This window comes from Macrotis lagotis, chromosome 5 (genome assembly GCF_037893015.1).
Source record: "Macrotis lagotis isolate mMagLag1 chromosome 5, bilby.v1.9.chrom.fasta, whole genome shotgun sequence".
In the NCBI taxonomy this organism is placed as follows: Eukaryota; Metazoa; Chordata; class Mammalia; order Peramelemorphia; family Peramelidae; genus Macrotis; species Macrotis lagotis.
Window position 1 is genome coordinate 254,939,155 of NC_133662.1, and position 23,204 is coordinate 254,962,358.

A 23,204-nucleotide genomic window follows, 5' to 3' on the forward strand; every position below is an offset into this window, starting at 1 on the left:
AGTTCTGGTTTAGCCTGAATTTTGCTATAGACTGACTTAGCCTTTGAAAAATGAGAAGAGGTATTTGGGGCAAATATTCTCTCCTTCCACTCCACCCAAACTATTCTTTTTGTAGGAGGGATTAGGATGAAGTTGACTAAGGCCCAGAGAGGGCCACTGGAGAATATCAGGGGTCAGTGCCAAGCTTTTTTTTGGGGGGGGGGGTTTAGATTCTTCAAGGCAATGGGGTTAAGTGGCTTGCCCAAGGCCACACAGCTAGGTCATTATTAAGTGTCTGAGGCCGGATTTGAACCCAGGTACTCCTGACTCCAAGGTTGGTGCTCTATTCACTGCACCACCTAGCCGCCCCAGTCAGTGCCAATCTTAAACAGAGGAACTGTAAGCCAACACTGATTGCTGTGGCTAGGGTTCTGATGAAGACCCTCCTGCCCCCAAGATATCTCCACCATCTGCTCTGATGTTGTTTATCTGAAGAGGTCCTCTCCTCACCCCCCCAAAAAACCCATACACACACCTTCCTGGGTGAGGTCTAAGACTTGTATTCAGGCAAGCCACAGAACCCCATTGCCTTGCAAAAACAAACAAAAAACAACAAAGACTTTTACTCCTAGGATGGGAGATTATCTCTCATTCACCTTAAGATGGAAGGTTGATGTCACAACCTTCTCCCAGAATAGGGTTTGATTAGGGAGAGAGGTAAGAACACTGAACAACAGAAAAGCACCAGAATTTCCTTCAGTCTGAGGGCTACAGAGCCAGGCTGGCCTATGGAACCAGCCTCCCCTCTCTCCGTCTCTTCCCTTCGCTTTCTCCTTTTCTAGGCCTCATAGTGAGTCTCCTTCAAGAAGGTCTCATCGACACAGTAGCTGTAGTTCTCATAGCGTCTCCATATCTTCCAACTACAGCAGCTCCAAATCACCCAGCAGGTAGGCTGGCCAGCCTACAGCAACCCATGGTCATGGCCAGGGCATGGTGGATGGGATACGGTCAGACCTTTGGGTTGAGTTCAGGGCCTAAGGTTTGGAAAATATGGGAGAAGACTGATTTTTCTTCGAGTCCTATGTGGTCCCTTGTCTTTTGTGGAATTTGCCTTGGATTTGGTTGGGGGGAGGGAAGAGTTGGGACACTGAACAATGGAGGAAGGCAGGCAGCCCACTCATCAAACTTCCATCAGGCCTCCCCAGGGCTGAGGTCTCAATTCTATTGGGGTAGCAGGAAGCAAAGACAGGAATCCTGACCTCAAGGGTCTTTGGCCTCATTGTAGAGGCCTGGAGAAAGGTAGGGATTAATACTAAGGAGTGGAAGCTAAATGCTTACCTGTCAAGCTGAGCATGCCAAATTCTGGAAGACAGAGCAGGTGAACATTATTGGGGGCTAGGGGAGTCTGGGAAGACATCCTGGAAAAGGGATCTGGGCCTCGATCTCTCTAAGCAGAAGGGGCAAAGGAGAGGGTGCATGGTCAGAGAGGCTTGTCTTGGTCCATGTGGTCAAGACTGCCTTAGTGGAGGGGGAAAAAAGTAGTAGGGTCCCACCTTGGCTCCCTCCATCCCTCCCCTTGCTACAGACTGAGCCCCAAACCCAGAGATGATGGCCCCAAGGCCAGTAGCCAGCGGTCCAGCGGGAGCAGAACGTCCTCTCCTTCGGGCCGCAGTCGATCGGGGTCTCCACACCAGAATGGACAACGGAGCAGGCGGCCCAGCCAGTCCCGAGGCAGCCCATCGGACACACCACTGGATGTACGTAGCCTTGGCTCTTGCCACCATTCACCTTCCCCTTTCCACCCACTTCCCCAATCTTTGGCAAAGGTCATTTCACATTAATAGAAGGTCAAGTGGGGTCAAGCTCAGACCCTTTCTCACACCAAGTCTGTAGCTAAATCCCATCCCTTTTGTGTGTATGTGTGTGTGTGTTGGGGATTAGGGGAGACTGCAGTCCATTGCCCCTGCCTCTCCCTCTCCCCAGCCATTCTGTACCCCCCACAAGAGCAGGTCATATTAGCCACCTTACTTCTCACCCCAAGCTCCTGAGTATACAGTTAAACTAATTAGGTGGAAAGAGAAGATGGAGATCTTATGAATGGGAGAAAGATGGACACCAGAGTAGCAGCAGAATAAGATTAGTTGTAGGAATAGTCCCTTCCATTTGTGCTTTATCCTTCCTCAAGAGACTTTCCCATTCATTATCCCATTTGATCTCTCACTACCACCCAATAAAGAAGGCATGGAAAAGCTTATTCCTATTTCATAGATGAAGAAACTGAGGCCCAACTAGTAAATGGAGAAAGAGCACTTAGAGCTCAGTTAACCTCTTACCTCTGTTAACAAGAGCAAGGTCCCAGAGTCCTCTCCCCCTGGCTGGGAGTGGGGGAAAGCCCAAGTACCCCATTTGGAATGTGTAACAGAAGCAGCAGGGAAAACAGATTAGGATGCCCTAGGACTGAGGGTTACAGATCTAAAGCAGGGCAGGATCTCAGAAGTCATCCCTCTCTCTAAGGGCCCAGGGAAGAAAAATGGCTTAAGGGACTGGATGTTCTCTCCAAATTGTTAGTGTGCCATCCCCCTCCCCAACCCCTACTCCCATCCTCCTTTGTTTCCTGGGTTCTCTAAAAAGGAAATGTACATCTCTAATGATCTGAGAGCATTGGCTCTAAGGAGACATGGTTTAATTCCAATTCCCAACATCAGCTTGGGTTTTTGACCCCATTTGACAGTGAGGGGTTTTTCCTTTTCCCTTTGTCCCCAAAAGCAACTTATATGGTTCAATATGGTAACACTTAGTCTACAAACTCCCATCTCTCGTAATCATGTCCCAGCCCCAAGACAGAGGCCCCATCAGCAGCACTAGGAACCCCTCCACACCCATCTCCAGCACCGATCCCTGGCATTATTTGCTCCCAGAACTGAGGTTCTCATGTCTGGGACCAACTGCCCCAAAACTAAGACTATTTTAAACCCCAAGAAACCTTTGAGGGCTTGGCACAGTTCTTATTCATTCCTTTAAAGCCCCTGATCTCTGGTCCAATTTTTTTCCTCCACCACCAACACTGAATTTAATTTATGAATGCCCACACAAAGTGCCTGGACCCATGTCCCATGCCTTTTATTTTGAAAACCAACCTCCTGGCCCCAACTTGTGCCACACCTTTCACTGCCTTGATTTCTCTGCCTTGAAGAGTGGTTGGGGTTTTTTGGTATAGTCTCATGGGACAGAAGACTAGAAGTTTGAGAGAAACTAATTTCTGCTCAATATCATTTCCCACCAATTAGAGCTGTCTAGTAACAGAATGGAGTGACTGGTAAGTAATGAACACCCCATCATTAGAGATACTCATACAGAAGCTGGACGGCCCCTTGATAGGATTCTGGAATTGGCCGAGAGTTTGAACTAGACTTCTGATGTCCCTTCAAACTGAAAGATTCCATTGACCACTGGATCATTTCATTCCCCTCTTAAGGCATGAGCCAGATCTCTCTGATACCTCTCCCTTTTGTAGGAGGGCATGGTTTCCTGAGGCGCAGAGGGGGGCATTGGACATTCGGAGATCACATATGGAGATGAGAGGATTATAGGAACTCAATTAAACCCAAGTCTCCACAACTCCACATTCATTACTCCTCCTATCCGGAAGGTGAAGATAGGGCTGGGAACCTGGCACTTGTCTCTATTTTGAGTCTAGAATCACAGCATTTCAGAGCTAGCACTGAATTAGAGATTTTCTAATCTAAACTGAGTCACAAAGTTTAAGGGATTCATCTTCAGACACAAAAGGAGTTGATACTAGTCCCAGGATTAGAATTCAAGTTGTTTGAATCCTGCTTCAATTTCCTTTCTAATGTGCCTCAACTCATTGAATACTTAGTCCAATTATCACAGAGTCCTCTAGGATACAAAGTCACTTCTTGCCCATCCAAAATCTGCTTTGTCTATCCCTAGGCATGAGGGTCAAGATATATCTTGCTGGGGCTAGGAAACTATAACTAAGTCCTCTGGATTTTAGAATATCAACTGCCTTAGGTAACCTTTCTGTTCTTTCCCCTGCCTCAGAGCAAGAGCTATGTGCAGTACAATTCATCCCCTGAGTCCTTGGGGTTTGATATCCACCTCTCAGATCTTAGCAGAGCAGCCATGTATGTGTTGGTTTTGATTTTGATTTCAATTTTTAGCTGTTTCCTTTCATTCTTCCCTGATTGTTTTAAATAAATTTTCCCCATCTCCCTAGACAAGAAAACAACTATTTTTTGAATCCTAAGAGAACCCAAGAAAATATCTCTATTTTCTAGATGTTACCATCCCAAGGTCTTAAAAAAAGAAGTGAGTTATTTCAAGGAAGTGATTTACAATCCAACCTGAATGGAATATTCTTTATGTCCTTCCTCTGAGCTCTCTTCAGCCAAAACCTCCTGGTAGTTGGAAGCTTCTTCTTTGGTCCATAACTGAAAGACAGTGAAGTGAATCAGGGAGGAGATACTCCCTTCTGGAGGTCAACCCAGGAAATATCTAAATGGATCATCTATTATTGGTTTCCAAAGCTATAGGATATACTCAATAGAGCAAGGTCCAGTCTAACCCAGAGAGACACAGATACAGAAAACTAATGGAAATAGCCAAAGGAATCCAAAGAAAATGGGGCCCACAATATCAGAGTAGACTGAACCCCTAAATCCAAAGAGATCCACACCCACATACCTAGTGGAACTTTACCCATGTACTCAGAAAGGAAAGAGCCAAACATGAGTTTCCCAGTATATCATTATTTTCAAAGGGCCTCACAACCTTCATTAATTAGTTCATACATGATAATGCCCACCCTTCTGTGAAGACCAGAAGGGGTGATATTAGTTGCTTAGCATGTCAAATAGATGCATGCCTTAATCCACTTTAGAGAAGTCCCACTTCTAAGACATAGCAAAAAGGAAAAAGAGAAGAAAAGACAAAAGAAAAAGAAAATCCTGCCCATGTCCTCTTTCCCTTGATTATGGCTAGCACCTAGGACAGCAACAACCGTGTAGTCAGATTGGTAGGATGAAACACAAACTTTGACTCTTTGTCAAAGAAGGACTCTTTGCCTCTTCCTTTAAGGTTCTCTGCCTTTTGCTTTTGAGAACACTGAGACTAAGAACCCCCCCCCTCCCCAAAGGTTTTAAATTTATCAAGTATTATCAGGACCTTACCAGCTGTTCTATCCTATGATCCCTAAAACCCTCTCATAAGGCAATAACAAGACTTGAATCCTAAAAGCCAGGAAGAAATCAGGTATCACCCCCCACTTCCCAAAACGATTTCCCTCCAAATAGAGGGCTCAACGTTGAACTGCTTTGAACTAATTTCAATGAAACTCATCCAGGTTGAAAGGAGTGACAAAGGAAGGAAGTAGGAGAGACCAGTCAGCTATCACCCCTCTCCCAGAATACAAAACAAATGAGCTCTACTCCTCTACCTCCTTTACCATTAATAGACTGGGGGGTCCTCAACCATCTGGCCACCTTTCCTGTCCCATGATAACCATGCCCCCTGAATCTCTTTTGAAAACAGTTCCCTGAGGAAAACTCTTGCAAGTTTCTCTTTCTCCCTTTGCTTGGAATACTATTGGGTGGGATGGCTACCATTATCTAATCTCCCCTTCTTCCCTTGGGAATGTATTTTGGAAGTAGAATCAAAGCCAAGAGGAGATCTAGCCCCTTTTTTTCAGGTTGGGGTGTCACGGAGTCTAGCAAATGACAAGAAATGTTTTGGGTGGGGGATGGGGATGACAACGTACTGGGGGAGACTTTTGCTTACTCTATTTTTAAAAAGCCACACAACTCTTTTTAATCCCATCTGTGTTTTTGTTTGTTTTTTAGCCTCCCATTTGAATCGTGGTAATATGGGGAATTACAGCAGGCAAGGGCTGGGCTGGGGAAGTTCACCTACCTTGTCCTGTGTTTTTTTCCCCTTTCTTTTCTTGACCTTATTTTTTTTCTGTTTGTAATGTACAGAAATGCGTACTATTTCTCCTTTTATTTTATTTTCTGGTATCTACTGTGTCGTTCTAGAATTTTGCGTTTGTGTGTGTCGCTGTGGACGCCTTTGGCCACATCAATGCAGAGACATGTTTTTGAATTTCAAGTGGACACTGATCATTGTTTCAAACTTTTTCTTTTTTACCCCCCACCCTGTAACTGGAATTTAAAAGGGAAGATGACTGTAGAAAGAAACAATTCATACTGGGAATACCCTTGTCAAATGAGCATCCCCATTCCTCTAGAACCTTCCATTGGACCACAGAATTATAGATTGCATTCTGGAAGGGACCTTAAATACCTTTGAGCTCAATCTTTTCATTTTACAGATGAGGAAACTGACTTAAGTGACTTGTCTTGAGTCATACAACAAATATCTAATGTCATTTGAACCCAGGTCTATTTTAACTGCAAGGTTAATATTCTATCTACTATGCTTCCTTGCTGCCTCTCATAGGATAAGGCCTCGAGTTGCTTCATGTCTTGGAATTACAAAGAGCTTATAAAATAATGGAGCAGAAAGGGGGTCTCAATGGCTATTTGGTCAACCTCACTTCATGAGCAAATTGAGATCCAAGAGGGAATCATCTATTCCATATCCCAAAGCTCATAAATACCAGAGCCTAGATGTCTCCTGACTCTTGGACTGATGATCTTTTCATTCCACCCTATTTCAACTTCCAAAGAAAGAGGATGGGATGGGGTGGCTAGGTGGCACAATGGATAGAACACTGGACCTGGAGTCAAGAGTACCTGAGTTCAAATCCAGCCTCAGACACTTAATAATGACCTAGCTGTGTGGCCTTGGGCAAGCCACTTAACCCCATTGCCTTGCAAAATATTTTTTAAAAAATTATTCAAAGAAAGAGGATGGAGAAGGTATATGATATGATGATATGATATCATATGATATGATATCATATGATATGATCAACATCTATATGACCTCCAGAAAACCAGCTCCACTTGGAGCTCCAAGATTCTGGAAGGAGACAAAGAAAGGTTGTCAGATAGCTCAGTTTGAAGTACAGATTCATCACAGGACAACGAGGAGAATACAAGAGATGAGGAATACTCTTGACTTGTGAAGATGGAAGAGTAACTATAGACTTTGGAGCATACCTACAGATCCCTTTGGGGGATGGTTGTCATTTACCCTATAATTCAACAATCAAGGCCACGGGCACAAATGAGACTTCTAAGAATTTCCAAACCAGTGGAATTTCAGAAAGTTTACAGGACATATAAGAATGTAGAAGGAGGGAACTTGTCATTTTGATTCCCCCCTTGCCAGGTCACTGGCTGGCTGAGCCATGAAGCAAGATTAGGCCAACCTGTCATTGATTACTATAATCTGTTGGTTTACTATCAGTGGTTGGTTTGGTGCTCCTTAGAAGCTAGAAAAAAGTGAATGGGAAGAAGCCTATCCTTTCCTTCCCGCCACTGACTCACCATATGAGATAGGTCCTGGGCAACCTTCTGAGAATCAATGCTATTCATGAGAACACTGGGCTAACATACCAGGCGAGTCCTCATGATGTGTAGTTTGTCCTTTGCCACTTTATCTATCCTTATAAAGAACTTGGGAGAAGACATGGGAAAATACCAACGTTTTGCTCCTTCCCCTAGCATCCTCCAATGGAATGTCTCCAAAGACCTCGGTATTGTGGCTTCCAAGCCTGTAGCCTTGGCCCCTGTGCTTTTCTGTTCCATCACAGGACACACCTACTATCATCCTTCCCCTATCAAGGTCAGAGAGAGAACCCTTCAAAAAAAACATGGACCTAGTCCTAGGGGCCCAGAAGAAGGAAAAGTCTAAACCAAATAAACTGGGTGCTTATTCATTTGATCAGAAAATCTGTCCACTTTTTAAAAGGATTTTCTTTTAAATAGTTTATTCCTCTTAGGTGATCTTAGATGAGATTTAATTTACAAAATATGCATCTCCATTCCTATTTTTCAGAAACGCATTGACTGCCTAAAGTGAAATGTATGCCTGTTTCTAGGAAGAAGTCATGAATTAGTCCTGTGCATTCCCTAGAGATCCCTGAACTTCAAGCAGAGCCATAAGCTCTCCCCCAAGTTCACTATGTAACTCTTATTCATTCCAAGAAAGACAACATGGCTTGGTGGATAGTTGATCTCAAAGACATGAAACCTGAGTTCAAGTCTCACCTCTGACATTTATTTACTGGTTGTGTGATTGGACAAGACAAGTTTGTGCCAACTCCCTGTGAATAGAAGTTACAGAAAAGGTGTTGACCTGTATTGGTAGAGGGAGTTCATTCTACCAGTGAAATGACAGGTCCAATCCATATTCTTATGTCCTATCCCTATGGCAAGAGACAGGTTCTAGGGATCCTTACTGCAGTTGGTAACTAGTACTTCCTCTAAGCACGTAAAGATTCCTCTGCTGAGCCTTTCCTTTAGTCTCTATTTGACCTTCTGCCATGGCACTGGAGTCTGCCCTCTCTAGATCCCCCCCGCTTGTCAGTTTAATGCCTGATTAGGAGAAGGGTGATGCTCCATCTGGGACTGGCTAGGAAGATATCAGCATCTCCCCACCCAACTCCGGTCTTTCCTAAGAGAATGAAGCAGAAAATCCACAGGCATTTATTAAATTCCAACCACAGGCCAGAAGCTGACCTGGACAGACAAGTAAACCTGTCCCTTTCCCTTTAGTAAAACTTAAGGTAGTTGGGGAGGAAGTTAAGGAGGTGAGAAAATCGTGCAAGTTCTAGGAGGGCCACCTCCCTGCTTCCAAGCAGAAAGGCCAAAGAGACTTAGAGTGGGAGTTGTCTTCTTTTGCAAAAAGCCCTTACTTGTATAGCATGTCCTGAGTGGCCAGAGGTGGGGGGGGGGGGGGTGGTGAAAATCTCAAAAATCCAACCTAGTTGACTTCCCTTTTAAAAAGACAGTTTTCTTTTCCACTTTCATCCTTCCACACTGATTGGCTTCTTTTGGATTGCTTTCTTCTCTCCTCTCTCTCTCTCCTCTCTCTCTCTCTCTCTCTCTCTCTCTCTCTCTCTCTCTCTCTCTCTCTCTCTCTGTCTCTCTCTCTCTCTCTCTCTCTCTCTCTCTCTCTCTCTCTGTCTCTCTCTCTCTCTCTCCTCTCTCTCCCTCTCCCTCTCTCTGGGTCTCTTTCCTCCTTCCCTCGCCCCGCCCCCATCTCTGTCTCCTCCCTCCTTTCCACCTCAATATGGGCCCTCTCCATGTTGTTCCATCTCCATCTGCCGCTTATTATTGCATGCTCTCTGGAAGGTCTCGGTCGGTAAGAGAGTTGAAGGCAACTCAGCTCAGACTTTCGGAACAACCACCAAAACAAACAAGAGCAGAGCAAAGTTAAATGGCTGCTTGGGGGGGTACAGAAATGCCACCCTACAGGGGGGTGGGGTGCAACCCCCTCTCCCCTGCCCCAGTCAAAGCAACTGCCTTATAAGCCGGGGGTGGAAAGTGGCAAATACTAAAAAGAGTCATTGTCTTTTTCCCATTCTGCATCCAAATGGGAGATTTTTCTTTTCTTTGTTATTATTGCATTCCTGTCACTGACCAATCAGAAGGTAGGTATTTGTCTGGCTACGCACGTTCCCATCTCCAGATAAGCCTTGCAACACTGAGCTTGGTTTTAATGTGATATATTCTGTCTCTATCTCTCTCTCTCTCTCTCTCTCTCTCTCTCTCTCTCTCTCTCTCTCTCTCTCCTGTGTCCTCTCCTTTCTCTTACATATGATTTTTTGGTAATTTTCTGTTTTAAACATATTTTTAAAAGCTAAAAGATAATTTGTTTCTCCTTTCTTGTTTTGGGGGGGTTTCCTTATTGTCCTTCTGTCCCCCTTTCTAATTCATCTTTTTTCTTTTCCTTTCCTCCTTTCTTCCTTTTCTTTTTCCTTCCTTTCCCTCATGAATTTCTTTCTCCTCCCTTCTATATTCCGTCTCCTTTTTCTTCCTCCCCTCTCCCTTTCTTCTATACTTTTTCTTCTCTTCCTTCCTCTTCTACTCTTTTTCTCCTCTTCAATCCCTCTTTCTATACTCTTTGCCTTCCTTCTATACTTTCCTTCTTTTCCTTCTCCTCTCCTTTTCTACTCTTTTCCTTCTCTTCTTCCTTCCATTATACTCTTTTCCCTCCTTCCTCCTTTGCCTGTCTCTCTCTCTCTCTCTCTCTCTCTCTCTCTCTCTCTCTCTCTCTCTCTCTCTCTCTCTCTCTCTGTCCTGCTTTCTCTGGTTGTTGTTAGAATGCATTTCTGTGTGGTTTTAGCCTCTTGATTCTGTATTTCCTGTTGTGAACAGTGCATTGTGTTGAGTCCCTTGGATTTCCTCTGGTAACCAAAATTCACCCAACCTGCCAAGCCATTCTCTCAGACTGGCCAGGTTGGGGGCTCTCTTGAGAAAGAAAGAGGAAGGAGATACATTGGTTTTGATCCCAACTGCCCTGAATATGATTACAACCCTTTGGTACTAAACCTTAGCAACAAGATTTTCCAGGAAGCTTCAGAATGACAGCCAGGAAGAAGAGAAATAATTCATCCTTCTTCCATTATGAAAAGGAATCTGTCACAAAGAGACTACTGAGTGAAATCTGCCCTTCTTTTCTCACCTACCTCAAATCCCCCTTTCCTTCTCCCTGTGGGTTTTGACTGGGCGTCATTGAGTTAAAGTGGTATTCGAACATTCCCATTGGGGGGGGGGACCCTAGGGCAGAATGGATTCCTCCTCTTTCCTCCCCTTGGGCTTTCTTTGGGTTCTCAGAGCTAATGATATCTTGGGGCAAATGATAGAGCTCTGGCATAGTGGCTATGGACCACAAATTGGGGAAGATGGCAGGACAGCTCAGCGGTGCCTCCTGGAGCTCCCCAAGAATGTAGCCTCTGCACCAAAAGTGGGAGCTGAGTCATGCAACATAATGGTTTTGTATGCACTGAAATTTAGTTGGCCTTCAGAGAGAGAGAGAAGGCTGGGTTTTAACAGCTGCCTTGAGAAGGAAAATGCTCACAAAAAAAAAAGAGTTGTCAAAGACAGAATAGGCTTCTTCCCCCTTTACTGAAGGTCTTCAAGTAAAGGCTAGGTTAGTTGGCCCCCGAATTCCTTCCCACCTTTAAAAGTTTTATGGAAAAATGGGCAACTAGAATTTTTAATATAAAATGGAATATTCTGAATTCTATCTGAGTCAGGAGGGGACATAGAGGTCCCTCTCTCTTAACTAGTTGGGTCTCAACCTTAGGAGGAACTCTAATCAGGCCACCCAGGATTCAGGAGCTCATGTCCCTGATAATCCCTCCTCTCACCCTAAGAAAGGTCCCTTGCTTTCTCTAGTAGACTTCCCATCCCATTGTCTCCCATGGAGGGGAGAAGAACCTTCCTTCTCCTGGGTTTATTTGTATCTCCATTTGTGACTCTTCTTTGGGAATGTAGAGTTGGGGAGGTTCTTTGGGAGGAGAGAGAGGAGAGAAAGCTCACACACCCATTATTTCTGCAGTTTAGGAGATTCCTGGTATATTAACTCCTCTCCACAGAAGCAGAACACAAAATGAATTTAAAATGTTATAGTCTTAGAATATTGTCTGTGGGTGGAGTACTTACAGGCTAATTGACCTGTCCAATCTATCAATTAGCATACATAGAATGCTTACTTTATATGGGCTGAGTCCTTGAGATAGAAAGAAAATCCAACTACAATCCCTTCTCTCAGTCTCATACAGGAAGCATCCAATATAACCCCGCAGAGCTCATTTGTAACAGAGGCAGGTTTGAAGTCTGTCCCTGACTCCAAGATTACTTTCTCTCACAGGAAGCAAACTTGAGGGGTGGGTAGGAGGGATTAAAGGGTAGACTAAGGAGAGAACTCTGCCTTGGTAAAATAACTGGCACTCTATTCCCTTTGACCTCTTCTTTGGCTTCGCCTTTCCTTATAATTTCACCATCAAAGACTCTTCAGTTGGACCATATCTCAGAGCACTAACAATGTCTGACCTCCCACATCATACCTCCTTCCCCCAAGGTTCCAGGGACATTTAAAAATGAATAAGAGCTACCAGACAAGTCCCCATTCCAATCAAAGAAGAAAGTTTGGGAGGGCTCACTGTGCCAACCAACCTCAGTTTCAACAGACCTGAGATTGGAGTTTTGAAAGCAAAGGAATTTTTTTTCCCTTTTTTGCTGTTACAAAAATATTTGAGTTATGACTCATTCATTTTTTTCTTTCCTTCTCTGCTATCAGGATATTCCATTGAAGTTTCATCTCTGCCCTACATCCTCTTTCTACCAGCAGATGGGACTAAGGCACTCATGTCTGTATCAAGCTTTATGCTTTCTTTGACCTACACCCCCCCAAAAAGAAACCCACCTTCCCCACACACAATTTCATTCGATGGTTCATGAGGCAGGGAGAGGGGAATTATCCCAATTTTGCAGTTGGGGAGACTGAGGCTCAGGGTTGTTAGGTTATTTTTGAAGTCACATCCAGGAAGATGGTTTGGTAGAGGCAGTACCAGCACCTCTGCCTCCAGCTGGCAAGTGGATGTGATCTCTGTATGTTTCTGCCATTTTAACCTCCAAAGCTCTCCCTCATCTACTAGCAACTGATTTTTATTGATTTCCAAATCCCTGTTATCTTCAGTTATTACTGCCATATAATCATTGTTCTGAAGGTGATACAAGGTTGGGAAGGCATGTTTGAAGATGGAGAGATGCAAAGCTAGGAAAACTCCCAGGGTTTGGCATGAAGCATCAGAGTTTGGGGGACAAAGTGGGAGAGGAGAGATGATAGAACAAAATGGGAAGAAGCCATATGACCAGAATGACTTATGAATACCAAAAAATGATTATGAAGCTATTGGACGGCAATTGTAACTTCCTAGCTTTATTTATTTACAAATAAGCATTTTCCCTAACAGCATACTTTGTCCCCTCAAAAAGGATAGTATTAAGAGTGATTATATGTGCAGAGGTGAGGGGACGTCAGCTTGAGTTTGGGTGGATTTGGAGGGGGAGGGTGTTAATGTGGTAGAAAGAGAGTTAGATTTTAAACCAGAGGACCTCAGTTTCAGTTCCATGTCTATGAATTGCTATGTGTTCTGAGCCTCAGTTTTCTCTTCTATAAAATGGGGACAGGGCTTTGGATTAATTAAATGACCTCTACGGTCCATTTCAGCCTCAAATCTATTAACTCAGGTGAGCAGGAGTCTTTGTGGTCTATTCCTACCTCCACTCTTCAACCAATCTCAAACAGAAATCCTGGAGTACTTTCCCCAGGATCTCACAGTTTCTCCCCTCTCCAAGTTTCAAGTTCAAGAGGAAAGTCAACTTCTCAACCAAATGAATCCTGTCCATATTCTTCTTGCTCCTGGGGTAGGAAGATGATGCTTGAGGAGAAGGAGGAGCTTAGGGGTACATAGGTCTAATGGAATTTAGCTCTAAGTGACTTATGTGGTTGGAAGAAGACAATGTCTATAATGGTTGGATGTTGTTAAGAGAGAGAAATTCAAACATTGGCAGAAATGGGGTTGAAAGATAGATCTTCACCTGGCTATGAGTTTCGGAGGCCTTTGAAAGTTTCATTCCAGAACTGACCAAACACTTTAAGACTATCTCCTGTCTACCCATGCTGGAGATAGGCAACCCTTTCGGGGAGTCAAGAGAAGGAGACACTGTCCTTGCTCAGTGTGACTGGGCAGATAAAACAAGCAGCAAATACAGAAATTTCAATTGGCTACCAAATTTTAGACACTAACAGAGTTCAAGGGAGTGAGAGATCAATGGAATTAGGGAATCATTTAATAAGGATACAAAATAATCTGAGGAGCCTTCCTGGGGGAGGTAGGACCTAAGTTTGGGAGGCAGGAGTGCATTTCTGCAGTTTTACCTCCAAAACTGTCCCTATTTTTAGCTACTCATTTTATTTTTGTTATATGTCTTGGGAGACTGGAGTGGAGGCAGGGATAATTCTCCCCATTTCAAAGATCCTGCAAAAGAGACTGAGGCCCAAGGTGCAGGATTGGTTGATAATGGGGATGAACTCAGAGTATAGGTCTCCTGACCTCCTAACCTGGGGTTCAGATTGAAGGATGGGGCAGGATATTGTTGCTGACAAAAAAGTAGGGTTCTGGATACTTGAAATGATACAGTTGAGATGATTCCTCAGGGTCATGGGCCAGACTTGTCATGTGTACTGGGTTCTCCTGCCATTGAGGGAACATTACTGCAGGGCTGCTTTGCCACCTCATGATATTTGAGCCTGGGTTTAGGGTGTGGTGGATGGGTCTAATGGTGGAGAGGAAACAGGGTCTAAATCAAATAATCAGCTCATCCCTCCTGCCACTGCTGCCCTCTTTTCATCCAAAGACACTAGAAGGTGTTACCATGACTGCCAGGTCTGAGCCTTTCCAGTACTGGCTACCCTAAGGAAGCTGTCCTCATCCCTTTCTTTGGTTTATGCCCATTGGCATTATGCCCATTTCTCTCCACCAAAACTTAGGTTTCAAAGTCTTGGGGATCTGATTATCCTTTAGTGGGGATTCCCTTGGGAGGATCTCAGTTGAGGTCAAGCTCATTTCTGACTAAAAGGAAGATATAGGCAAATAGCTTCCTCTCCTAACCCCAGGGTCTAAAATAGATACCTCATTACTGACCCTCAAGATTGCCTTACATCATATTCAGGAAAGCAACTCTTCCCTGGAAACCTCCTTGCATTGACAGAAGTGTGGCCATTGCTCAAGGTCTGAGCCTTCCTCATAGATCTATTCCCTATAGTCCTCTCCAACGCCCATCCTATCCCCATCCATGGACCCCAAGAAAACATGTCCCTAGTGGGACTGATAGAAGAAGAAAATTGAGAAGTGTTCCCAAAGAGTCCCTTCCTGCTAGCTTACTTCCCACTCCCTCCACACTTGGTCCTTTCCAAAGGTTCTTTCCAAGGCTTCTGCCCCCTCTTTCAGGATCCTCCTTCCAGGGTGAGCTATTGATCTCTGCTGAAAGCAGATAAGCTCAGCAGAATACTAATGAGCACAGATAGCCTTTTCCTTTTATTGTTTTGATTTTTTTGCTTCCAGCCTTTATTTTAAAATCCAAGGTGATCCCTGTCCAACCTGTTTCAAAGCTTGGTTTGCAAATCTATATCCACACCCCCCCCCCCAAAAACAAAAATAGGATAGCAAAGATCCAGGTGAGCTAATTCACCAGTCATTCCTTCCTGAGTTAGTGGCTCAGCAGTTGGTGATGCCTGGTGATGGCAAGGCCAAGGTCGAGGAAACGGGTTGGTTCATTTTGATCTCTCTCTCTATCTATCTCTCTTGCATTTTTGTGAATCTAATGATGAACTTATGTTGCCCCACTTTTCCCTTCTCTTCACACCTTACCTACTAAAGGAGGAAATGCCACTTTTTTGGTAAGTGGACGTTAACCAAGAGGGACTTAAAAATCAGAATTAAAAAAAAAAGAGAGAAAAAGAAAGACAATAGGATGAAGCTACTTACAGCTCAACAGCTCTCGGCAGGGTCAAAAAGAAAAATAAAATCAGTTTCCAGGAGTTCAGAGACATATTTTATTTCAGTATCTATGACATTTGTGGTTTTTTTTTTATTTTTCTGTTTTTTTTTCTTCCTTTTTCTGGTTCTGTTTTCAGTTGAGTTTTCCCCAGCCCCTCCCTCCCTCCCTCCCCCTTGCCCATTCCCTCCCCAGCCCTTTGCCATCTGTGTGTTGTTTGACCTCATCTCTTCATTATATAGCTCCATCCATCTCTCTTGTTCTCTATTTACACGCTGCTCCCCTTAGCCCCCTGGGGCCACCTTTTCGGTTCCTGCCATCTCTGTGATATCCCTTTGTGGTTGTCCTAAGTGTCGTTTCCCACCGCCACCCCTCCCTTCCTTCCTTCTCCTCTCCCCCACCCTCATCCTTTCTCCCTTCGGGTGGAAGGCCATCGGTTTGGGTTCTTTGCCCTTCTGCTCTCTTTCCCACCCCCCCCAATGGTTCTTTCATCACCTCTGCCCCCACCCCACCCCCATCCGATGCCCCCCCACCCTGGTCCCCCTTCTCCTCTCTTGGTGGTTTTGCATGCGGAGACTTGCATGAGCTGCATTTACTGGAGGCCCACCCAGAAGGTGTGATCAGGAAGGAAGGAAGGAAGGAAGAAAGGAAAGAAGAAAGGAAGGAAGGAAGGAAGGAAGGAAAGAAGGGGCAGGGCAGGGCAGGGCAGGGCAGCAGGGTCGGTGTAGTTTGCAGAATGCACCGTGCGTTGACGATGTGAGCCACAGCGCGTCCCGGGAGGTTCTCTTTAAAAGCCCCTCTCTCCTTCTCTCCTTCCCTCCTCCTCTCTCCCCCTCTGTCTCTCGTCTCCTCTCTCTCTCTCTCTCTCTCTCTCTCTCTCTCTCTCTCTCTCTCTCTCTCTCTCTCTCTCTCTCTCTCTCTCTCTCTCTCTCTCTCTGTGTCCCCCGTTCAGAGGCCCGACTCGCCCGAGCCCCGACCCCACACCAAAGCCGAGCCGCCGCTGACCACACCGCCGCGGGGGAAGGAGGCTCGCAGCCCCGGCTCCGCGTCGCCGCAGCCCCCCGCCAGGCCCGGCCGAGGCGGGTTGGCCGGAGGAGGAGGGGGCGCCTGCGGGAGCGTAGCGGGAGAAGCCAAGCACCGGCGCCGCTCGCGCTCCGCCGCCTCGGCGCCGCGGCGGAAAGGGCGCAGGCGGCCCCGCGCCCCGGCGCCCCGGAGCCCCCCGCGATCGCTCAGCCGCGCCGGCTCCAGCAGCGACTCCGACGCGTCCGGGGCTTCCCACCAGCCCGGCCCCGAACCCGGCCAGGAGCGGAGCCACTGCGGGCCCGGGAAAAAGTGAGAGCCCGGTGGGCCTCCGGTGGGGACGGGACTGGGGCCCCAGCCTAGCCCTGACCCGATCCCCCGGCCCAGCCGGTCCTAGCACCTAGCACCCTGCCCCAACCCAGCCAGCTCTGACACGGAGCCCTGACTCCTAGCGCCCCAGCCCCCAGGTCTGACACCCAGCACCTTCCCCACCTAGCCCTGACACCTAGCGCCTTCCCCAGCCGAGCCCTGACACCTAGCGCCCCAGCCCCCAGGTCTGACACCTAGCACCTTCCCCACCTAGCCCTGACACCTAGCACCTTCCCCACCTAGCACCTTCCCCACCTAGCCCTGACACCTAGCACCTTCCCCACCTAGCCCTGACACCTAGCACCCTACCCCAACCCAGCCAGCTCTGACACGGAGCCCTGACACCTAGCGCCCCAGCCCCCAGGTCTGACACCCAGCACCTTCCCCACCTAGCCCTGACACCTAGCACCTTCCCCAGCCGAGCCCTGACACCTAGAGCCCCAGGTCTGACACCTAGCACCTTCCCCACCTAGCCCTGACACCTAGCACCCTGCCCCAACCCAGCCAGCTCTGACACCTAGCCCTGACTCCTAGCGCCCCAGCCCCCAGGTCTGACACCTAGCACCTTCCCCACCTAGCCCTGACACCTAGCACCCCAGCCCCCAGGTCTGACACCTAGCACCCCAGCCCCCAGGTCTGACACCTAGCACCTTCCCCACCTAGCACCCTGCCCCAACCCAGCCAGCTCTGACACCTAGCCCTGACTCCTAGCGCCCCAGCCCCCAGGTCTGACACCTAGCACCTTCCCCACCTAGCCCTGACACCCAGCACCCTCCCCACCTAGCCCTGACACCTAGCACCCTCCCCAAGCCTTGTGTCTCCAGCTAGAGCCCTTCTGGGCCTTCTGAAAAAAGCTCATGATCCCCCACAGCTAGCTCTCAGTGTGATAAAGTGCCTTCCCCCAGGGAGGCCTCGTTGCCATACAAGCTTAGTGGTGGAAAAGAGAGGGAGGCATCCCTTCTAGGTCCTCGTTCCTGGACCTTCAACCATTCTTCCTCCAAATTCTACTCCCAGAAGTCACACCCTTCTCCCCCATGGAAGAAAACCCCAAGTTGGCAAGCCCCTGCCAGGAGGGAAGGGGGGTGATCAATTAGAATGGCAGTACCCAGAAGGCAAAGGGCACACAGATCCTCCAAGAATTCCAAATGAAAAGGTCCAGCAGGGTCATGCTGAGTGTGCAGCAGGCCACCGTGGGATGAGCTGGGGACATACGCAAGGCAGCCCTGAAGCTTAGGGGTTTTAGAAAATGGCAGCCTCTGTGTCACAGGGTCTTTGAGAAAGTATGAGAAGAGAAAGGGCTAAGGGGAAGCAGACCTAGAATTCCTTAGGCCTGGCCCTAGGGTTGAGTTCACTAGCAACTTCAGGTAATGTGAGCCCTGTCTCTGTTTCAGAGACAAGGAAGGTGACAGCCGGACAAGACACCCAGAGGGGGAGGCCACCAGGCCCCGACGGAGGTCCAGGAGTTACTCACCCATTCGAAAGAGGCGTCGGGACTCACCTAGCTTCATGGAGCCCAGGCGGATAACCAGGTAGGGGGCTAAAGGTGGAGACGGGAGGGCCCTGATCAAGAATGGCTGCAATGTGGCGGTGGTCATGGGCTCAGTACAAAAAGGATCTGGGGCAGCTGACCTGGTAATACTTGACCTTGGAAAATAGGAATGACAGATTCATCCCGTCTCTGAGAGCTTCCTAGAAAATGGTGGCGCCTTCTGGGCTGGGGTTAGGGACTCATTCTTGGGTTCAGAGACCAATGCCAGAAAACAGAACTCTGATGGAAATGGAAATCCAATGTCAGGGTTGGAGACAGGGACGCCCTGGGGGAGATCAAGGAAGGATGATGATTGGATTGAGGGCCCAGGTCAGGGATGGAGACAGGGTCAAAGATAAGGGCTCAGCATCTGAAATGAGGGTCCAGGGTCAGCGATGAAGGCTTAGTGTCAAAGATAAGGGCTCCATGTCAGAAAAAGGCTCAGGGTCAGTGATGGAGGTTTTAAGGTCAAAGATAAGGGCTCAGTGATTGGGGGTCGGGCCTCGAGGTGAGTGATAGAGGCTTCATGTCAAAGTTAAATGGTCACTGTCTGAGATGAGTGAGTGATGGAGGTTTATTGTCAAAGATAAGGGCTCATTGTGGATAGAGGCTCAGGGTCAGTGATAAGAGCTCCATGTCTGAGAGAGGGGCTCAGGGTGAATGATGGAGGCTTCGTGTCAAAGTTAAGGGCTCAAAGTCTAGGCAAGGGGCTCTGGATGAGAGATGGAGGCTTAGTATCAAGCATAAGGGTTCAGTGTTTGAGATAGGGGCTCAGGGTCAGTGCTGGAGGCTTAGTGTCAAAGATATGGGCTCAGTGTCTGAGCTGAGGCCTCAGAGTCAGTGATGGAGGCTTCCTGTCAAAGCTATTGTATCAGGGGCTCAGGGTCAGGGTTCATTGTCAAGGACAGGAAGTCCGTCTCACCTGGGTTGAGAACGATGGTTGGGGTGCCGGGAATAGAGGCTCAATGTTCAAAATGGAAGCTGAGTCAAGGCCCAAGGCTCCATGTTGACACCGATGGGTAAGGATCTGAAGCATGAGAGAGGTGAATTGGCTCAGTGTGGAATCCTTTGGGTTCCGGGGCTGGCTGTGGAAGGCCGGCCTTTTATCAGCAGGGCTAGGTGAGGCAGGGTCCTCTGGGACCTCCCATTCATCCTTAGGACCCCTTTTCCTATTGACCTCTTCTTTTTCCCTTCCATCTCAAGGTTCCAGCCGGAGGGAAGCTGTGGCCAGGATGGGGGAGGGGGAAACCAGCTTGGTTACTATGGCAACTTTACATCAGGACCCTTCCCCATTCCTGAGGGACGCCTGGAAAATCCCTGTGTGAGGTGTGAGGTTCTCCTAGTCTGTCTGTCCGCCTCTGACAAGACTAACCCTTCTGCCTATGGCTTTCAGTCCTCTCTAGGGAGGGAGGAAAACAAGGCCTGATGGTCATGTGTTTCTCCCTTTCAAGTTCCACATGTGCCATCTTGCCCCCCTCCCGCATTTCTCTTTAGGTCTATGAGAAGGGAAAAACAGCTGGCATGCCCAACTCAGACTGAGGACAGAGAAAACCTAGCCTTTTGGACATGGATTCCTTCAGAAACCCCTTGAAACGGCCCCCTCCTGAGATGAGATAACAAAGCTGAATGTCAGAGCCTACCCTGAAATCAAAGCAGTTGGTGGCTTCTTTAGATGCCAGTTATGACTTAGGACCACCCTCAAGAACTGACTATTGGGTCTCTCCTGGGTGAAGGGCTCCCCATCCCAAGCCTTACTTTCTCTCTGTCCATCAGATGCAAGGGGTGAAGATTGAGGATGGTGACTTCTCCATCAGATCCAAGGTCATGAGATAGTGGGAGCAGTTCTGAGGTTTGGGGGGTCTGAGGCCCTGGGGTCACTCCCAGCTGCTTCCACTCAGCCAATAAACATTTTTAAGTCACTTTTCTAAAAGCTAGTACCACCATGACCCTGAGCAACTTTGCCTCAGTTTCTTCATCTGAAAAATGAGGGGGTTGAGCTAGCTGGACTTTAGGGTTCCGTCCTGCTCTGACTTTGTTCCTATCTTTTCCCATCCGTGAGTGGGGAGAGTCACCAACTCTGACCATTGAGCCATTGGGGGTTCCTACCCTCCCCCAAACCAGACTGCCTCTCCCTCATTAACTCCAGTGCGTCCCTTCCCTGTATTAACCGGGCTTTCTGGGGTGCTGCTTTCTAACCACTCTTCTCCTCTCTTGGCCACAGCTTCCTGGCTCTAGACTAATGATCTCTTAGAAACCTGAGCACCCAAGAGGGAAGCAGGGGAAGGGGAGGGAGACTGAGTGCCTATGTTTTTCCTGGGGATGAGGAGAATGGCCCTTAGGGTCATTTCCCCAAGATCCGAGAGACGGAAGCTATTCTGATCCAGTGGGAAGAGCCCTGGACCCAGATTCAAGTACCCTGGGCTATATAGCTGTAAACCTATTGAGTGACCTTGGTCAAGTCACTTGCCCAACTGAACCTCAATTTTCTCTTCTCAAAAAAGAAGACCAGGAAATGAAGGTGCCTTTGAGGCTTGGACAACATTCCTTCCCACCCTCTGAACACCACAAAATGAGACCAGATAACTGAGGGGAGCTCTCCTGAGCTTTAGAATGGGGGAAACATTGATCGGAAATACATTTTGGTTTTGGAATCAGTGGGCGACCTTGGCAAATTGCTTCCCTTTTCTATGGCTTCAGGTTCCTCATCTGTAAAGCGGGCCAGCTCTGACTATAGGGTCCTCTGGCTCTTTCCCACACCAATCCCAGCTTCTCTACCCAAGTGCTCAGACTAATCTTGGGCCACATCAACTCTGCTGCTGCGTTTGCTGTGGCCACCGCCGCCGCCGCTGCCATTGAACCTGGTGTCCTTCCCTTCTCTCTGCAGTGCCCGGAAACGCCCGATCCCCTACTACAGGCCCAGCCCTTCCTCCTCCTCCTCCTCTTCCTCCTCCTGGAGCAGCCACTCCTATAGCCGCAGCCGGAGTGGCAGTCACAGCCCGGACAGCTACAGCAGCCGCAGTGGGAGTCGCAGCCGAACTCGGAGCCCCTCCAGGACCCCCAGCCCCAGCCCCAGCCCCAGCTACAACAGCCGCAGCAGCTCGGAAAGCGGTGGCTTCTGAACCCCAGAGAGATCCCTTTCCCTTGGATGCCTGCTCCTTCCTGCTCCCACCCAAGAGCCCCCAGCCCCACCTCCCCCTGGCCCGAGGGACCCAGCTTGGTCGGGCTCGGAGGACCAGGAGGCAGGACAGCCAGGGGGCAGGGGCAGGGGAGCCATTCTCCTGTGGGGTGTGGGAAACTTTTCCGTACATGCCCACTCACTCCCCCACCGCCAGCTCTCTTCATATTTCTTCATACCCCACAGGGTGGACCCAGATAGCCGGGCTGCCCAGGCCAAAGGCCCCACTAGGCCAACTCACCCATTCCATCCATCACTTACACCTTCCAAACCAGCACCAGAGAGACCCCCTACCTCCAGTTTGGGGGCAAAGAGAAGACCAACAGGTGGATGGCGATTCTTGGGGAGAAGTGGGGGGGGGTCTAAGCCTGACTGGGGAAGAAAGATTCTCCCCCATCCTCTCGCCCCTTTTCCTCTGACTTGTTGTACAGGTTGGGTTGGCAACAGGGGAATCCTGTCCTTAAGGGAATGGGGTTGGTGCACCCCAGAACCCCACAGATCTCTGCCCAATTTGGGCATAGGGCCTGATGACAAAGTTCAGGATCCTACTGCTTCCAGAAGGGGTTGGGCCCTTCCCCAGAGCACCAAGAGCCACTGAACACAGGACGAGCTCAATCCCTAGCCCCAGACTCGACTCTGCTCTGAGCCACCCACCCCATCCTTCCTAGGGAACTGGCAAAAGGAGATGAAACCTTTCCCTCCCTGAATGTAGCCCCAGCCCCCTTCCCCTCCCTGCTTGGTTGGCAGAAGACGTGAGGCCTGGTAACTCTCCAAGGCCCTCAATTGCTTCTCATCTGCCTCCCTCTCTCAGCTCTTTTCTTCCCCTTAGCCTTCAGGACTTTCCTTTCTTTCCTTTGGCCTTCTCTTGGGGGAACTCGATGCTTGATGTCCAAGAATGCTCCTGAAAAAGAGAGCATCTGGCTTCAATTCCCATTAGACTAACTGGGAGGAATAGCCCAACAATACAGTGAGTAGGACTTAGATTAAATGGAAAGAAAACCTCCCTGACCACTGAGCCACAGGGCCATTTATGGAGTGATTCCAAGGAAGGAAAGGAGACTTAGCTCTTGATCTAAGGTGGCTGAAGAAGCACATACCCAGAGGCAAGAGGATGGAGTAGCTGACTTTGCCATCCCCCAACAGCAGGGATGGACATTTGGGGCGGGGAGAGGAGATGCAAGGTATCACATCCATCTGACTGTTGGACTCAGGAAGGAAATTCGCCCAAAATATCCTTTCTCCCTTCCCCCTGCCATTTTGTATTTCTTCTGGGTTGTGGCTCCATCAACTAACCTTCAGGATGGCCCTCCTGTGAGGTAGACAACCCTTCCTAGCATATCCACCCGTCTCTTTCATCTGTCAGGCTCTGGGGTCCACAGATCTGGGCCTGAGAAGTGACTCAAATTCCAGTGAGACTCACAGAGGCAGTCACCTGAAGGGGGACTAGTTAACCCTCCTGGGTGGGTTCAGAGCCTCAATGGATTGGGAATTCCAGGGCCAGTATTACTTTAGGTGAGCAACATTTCCCTCTCCCAGGAAACTAGGCTGCTATGTAATTTCTTTATTTATTTGTGACTTATTTATTCGCCCCCGGGCCTAGACGGCCAGGACCACCCCTCTCCCTACCACATAGACC

At 48.1% G+C, this 23,204-nt stretch overlaps 1 protein-coding gene across 1 annotated transcript in view; it reads left to right on the plus strand.

The window, feature by feature from the left end:
• The window catches only part of SRRM3 (serine/arginine repetitive matrix 3), a 61,615-nt gene extending 39,296 nt beyond the window's left edge, over positions 1 to 22,319 (plus strand). The window contains exons 9-13 of the mRNA XM_074190415.1: positions 822 to 926; positions 1,565 to 1,736; positions 16,429 to 16,808; positions 18,257 to 18,394; positions 21,278 to 22,319. Coding sequence (XP_074046516.1) covers positions 822 to 926; positions 1,565 to 1,736; positions 16,429 to 16,808; positions 18,257 to 18,394; positions 21,278 to 21,512 — 1,030 coding nt within the window. The 3' untranslated portion in view covers positions 21,513 to 22,319. The remainder of the gene's footprint in view (positions 1 to 821; positions 927 to 1,564; positions 1,737 to 16,428; positions 16,809 to 18,256; positions 18,395 to 21,277) is intronic.
• The last annotated feature ends 885 nt before the right edge of the window (positions 22,320 to 23,204 follow it).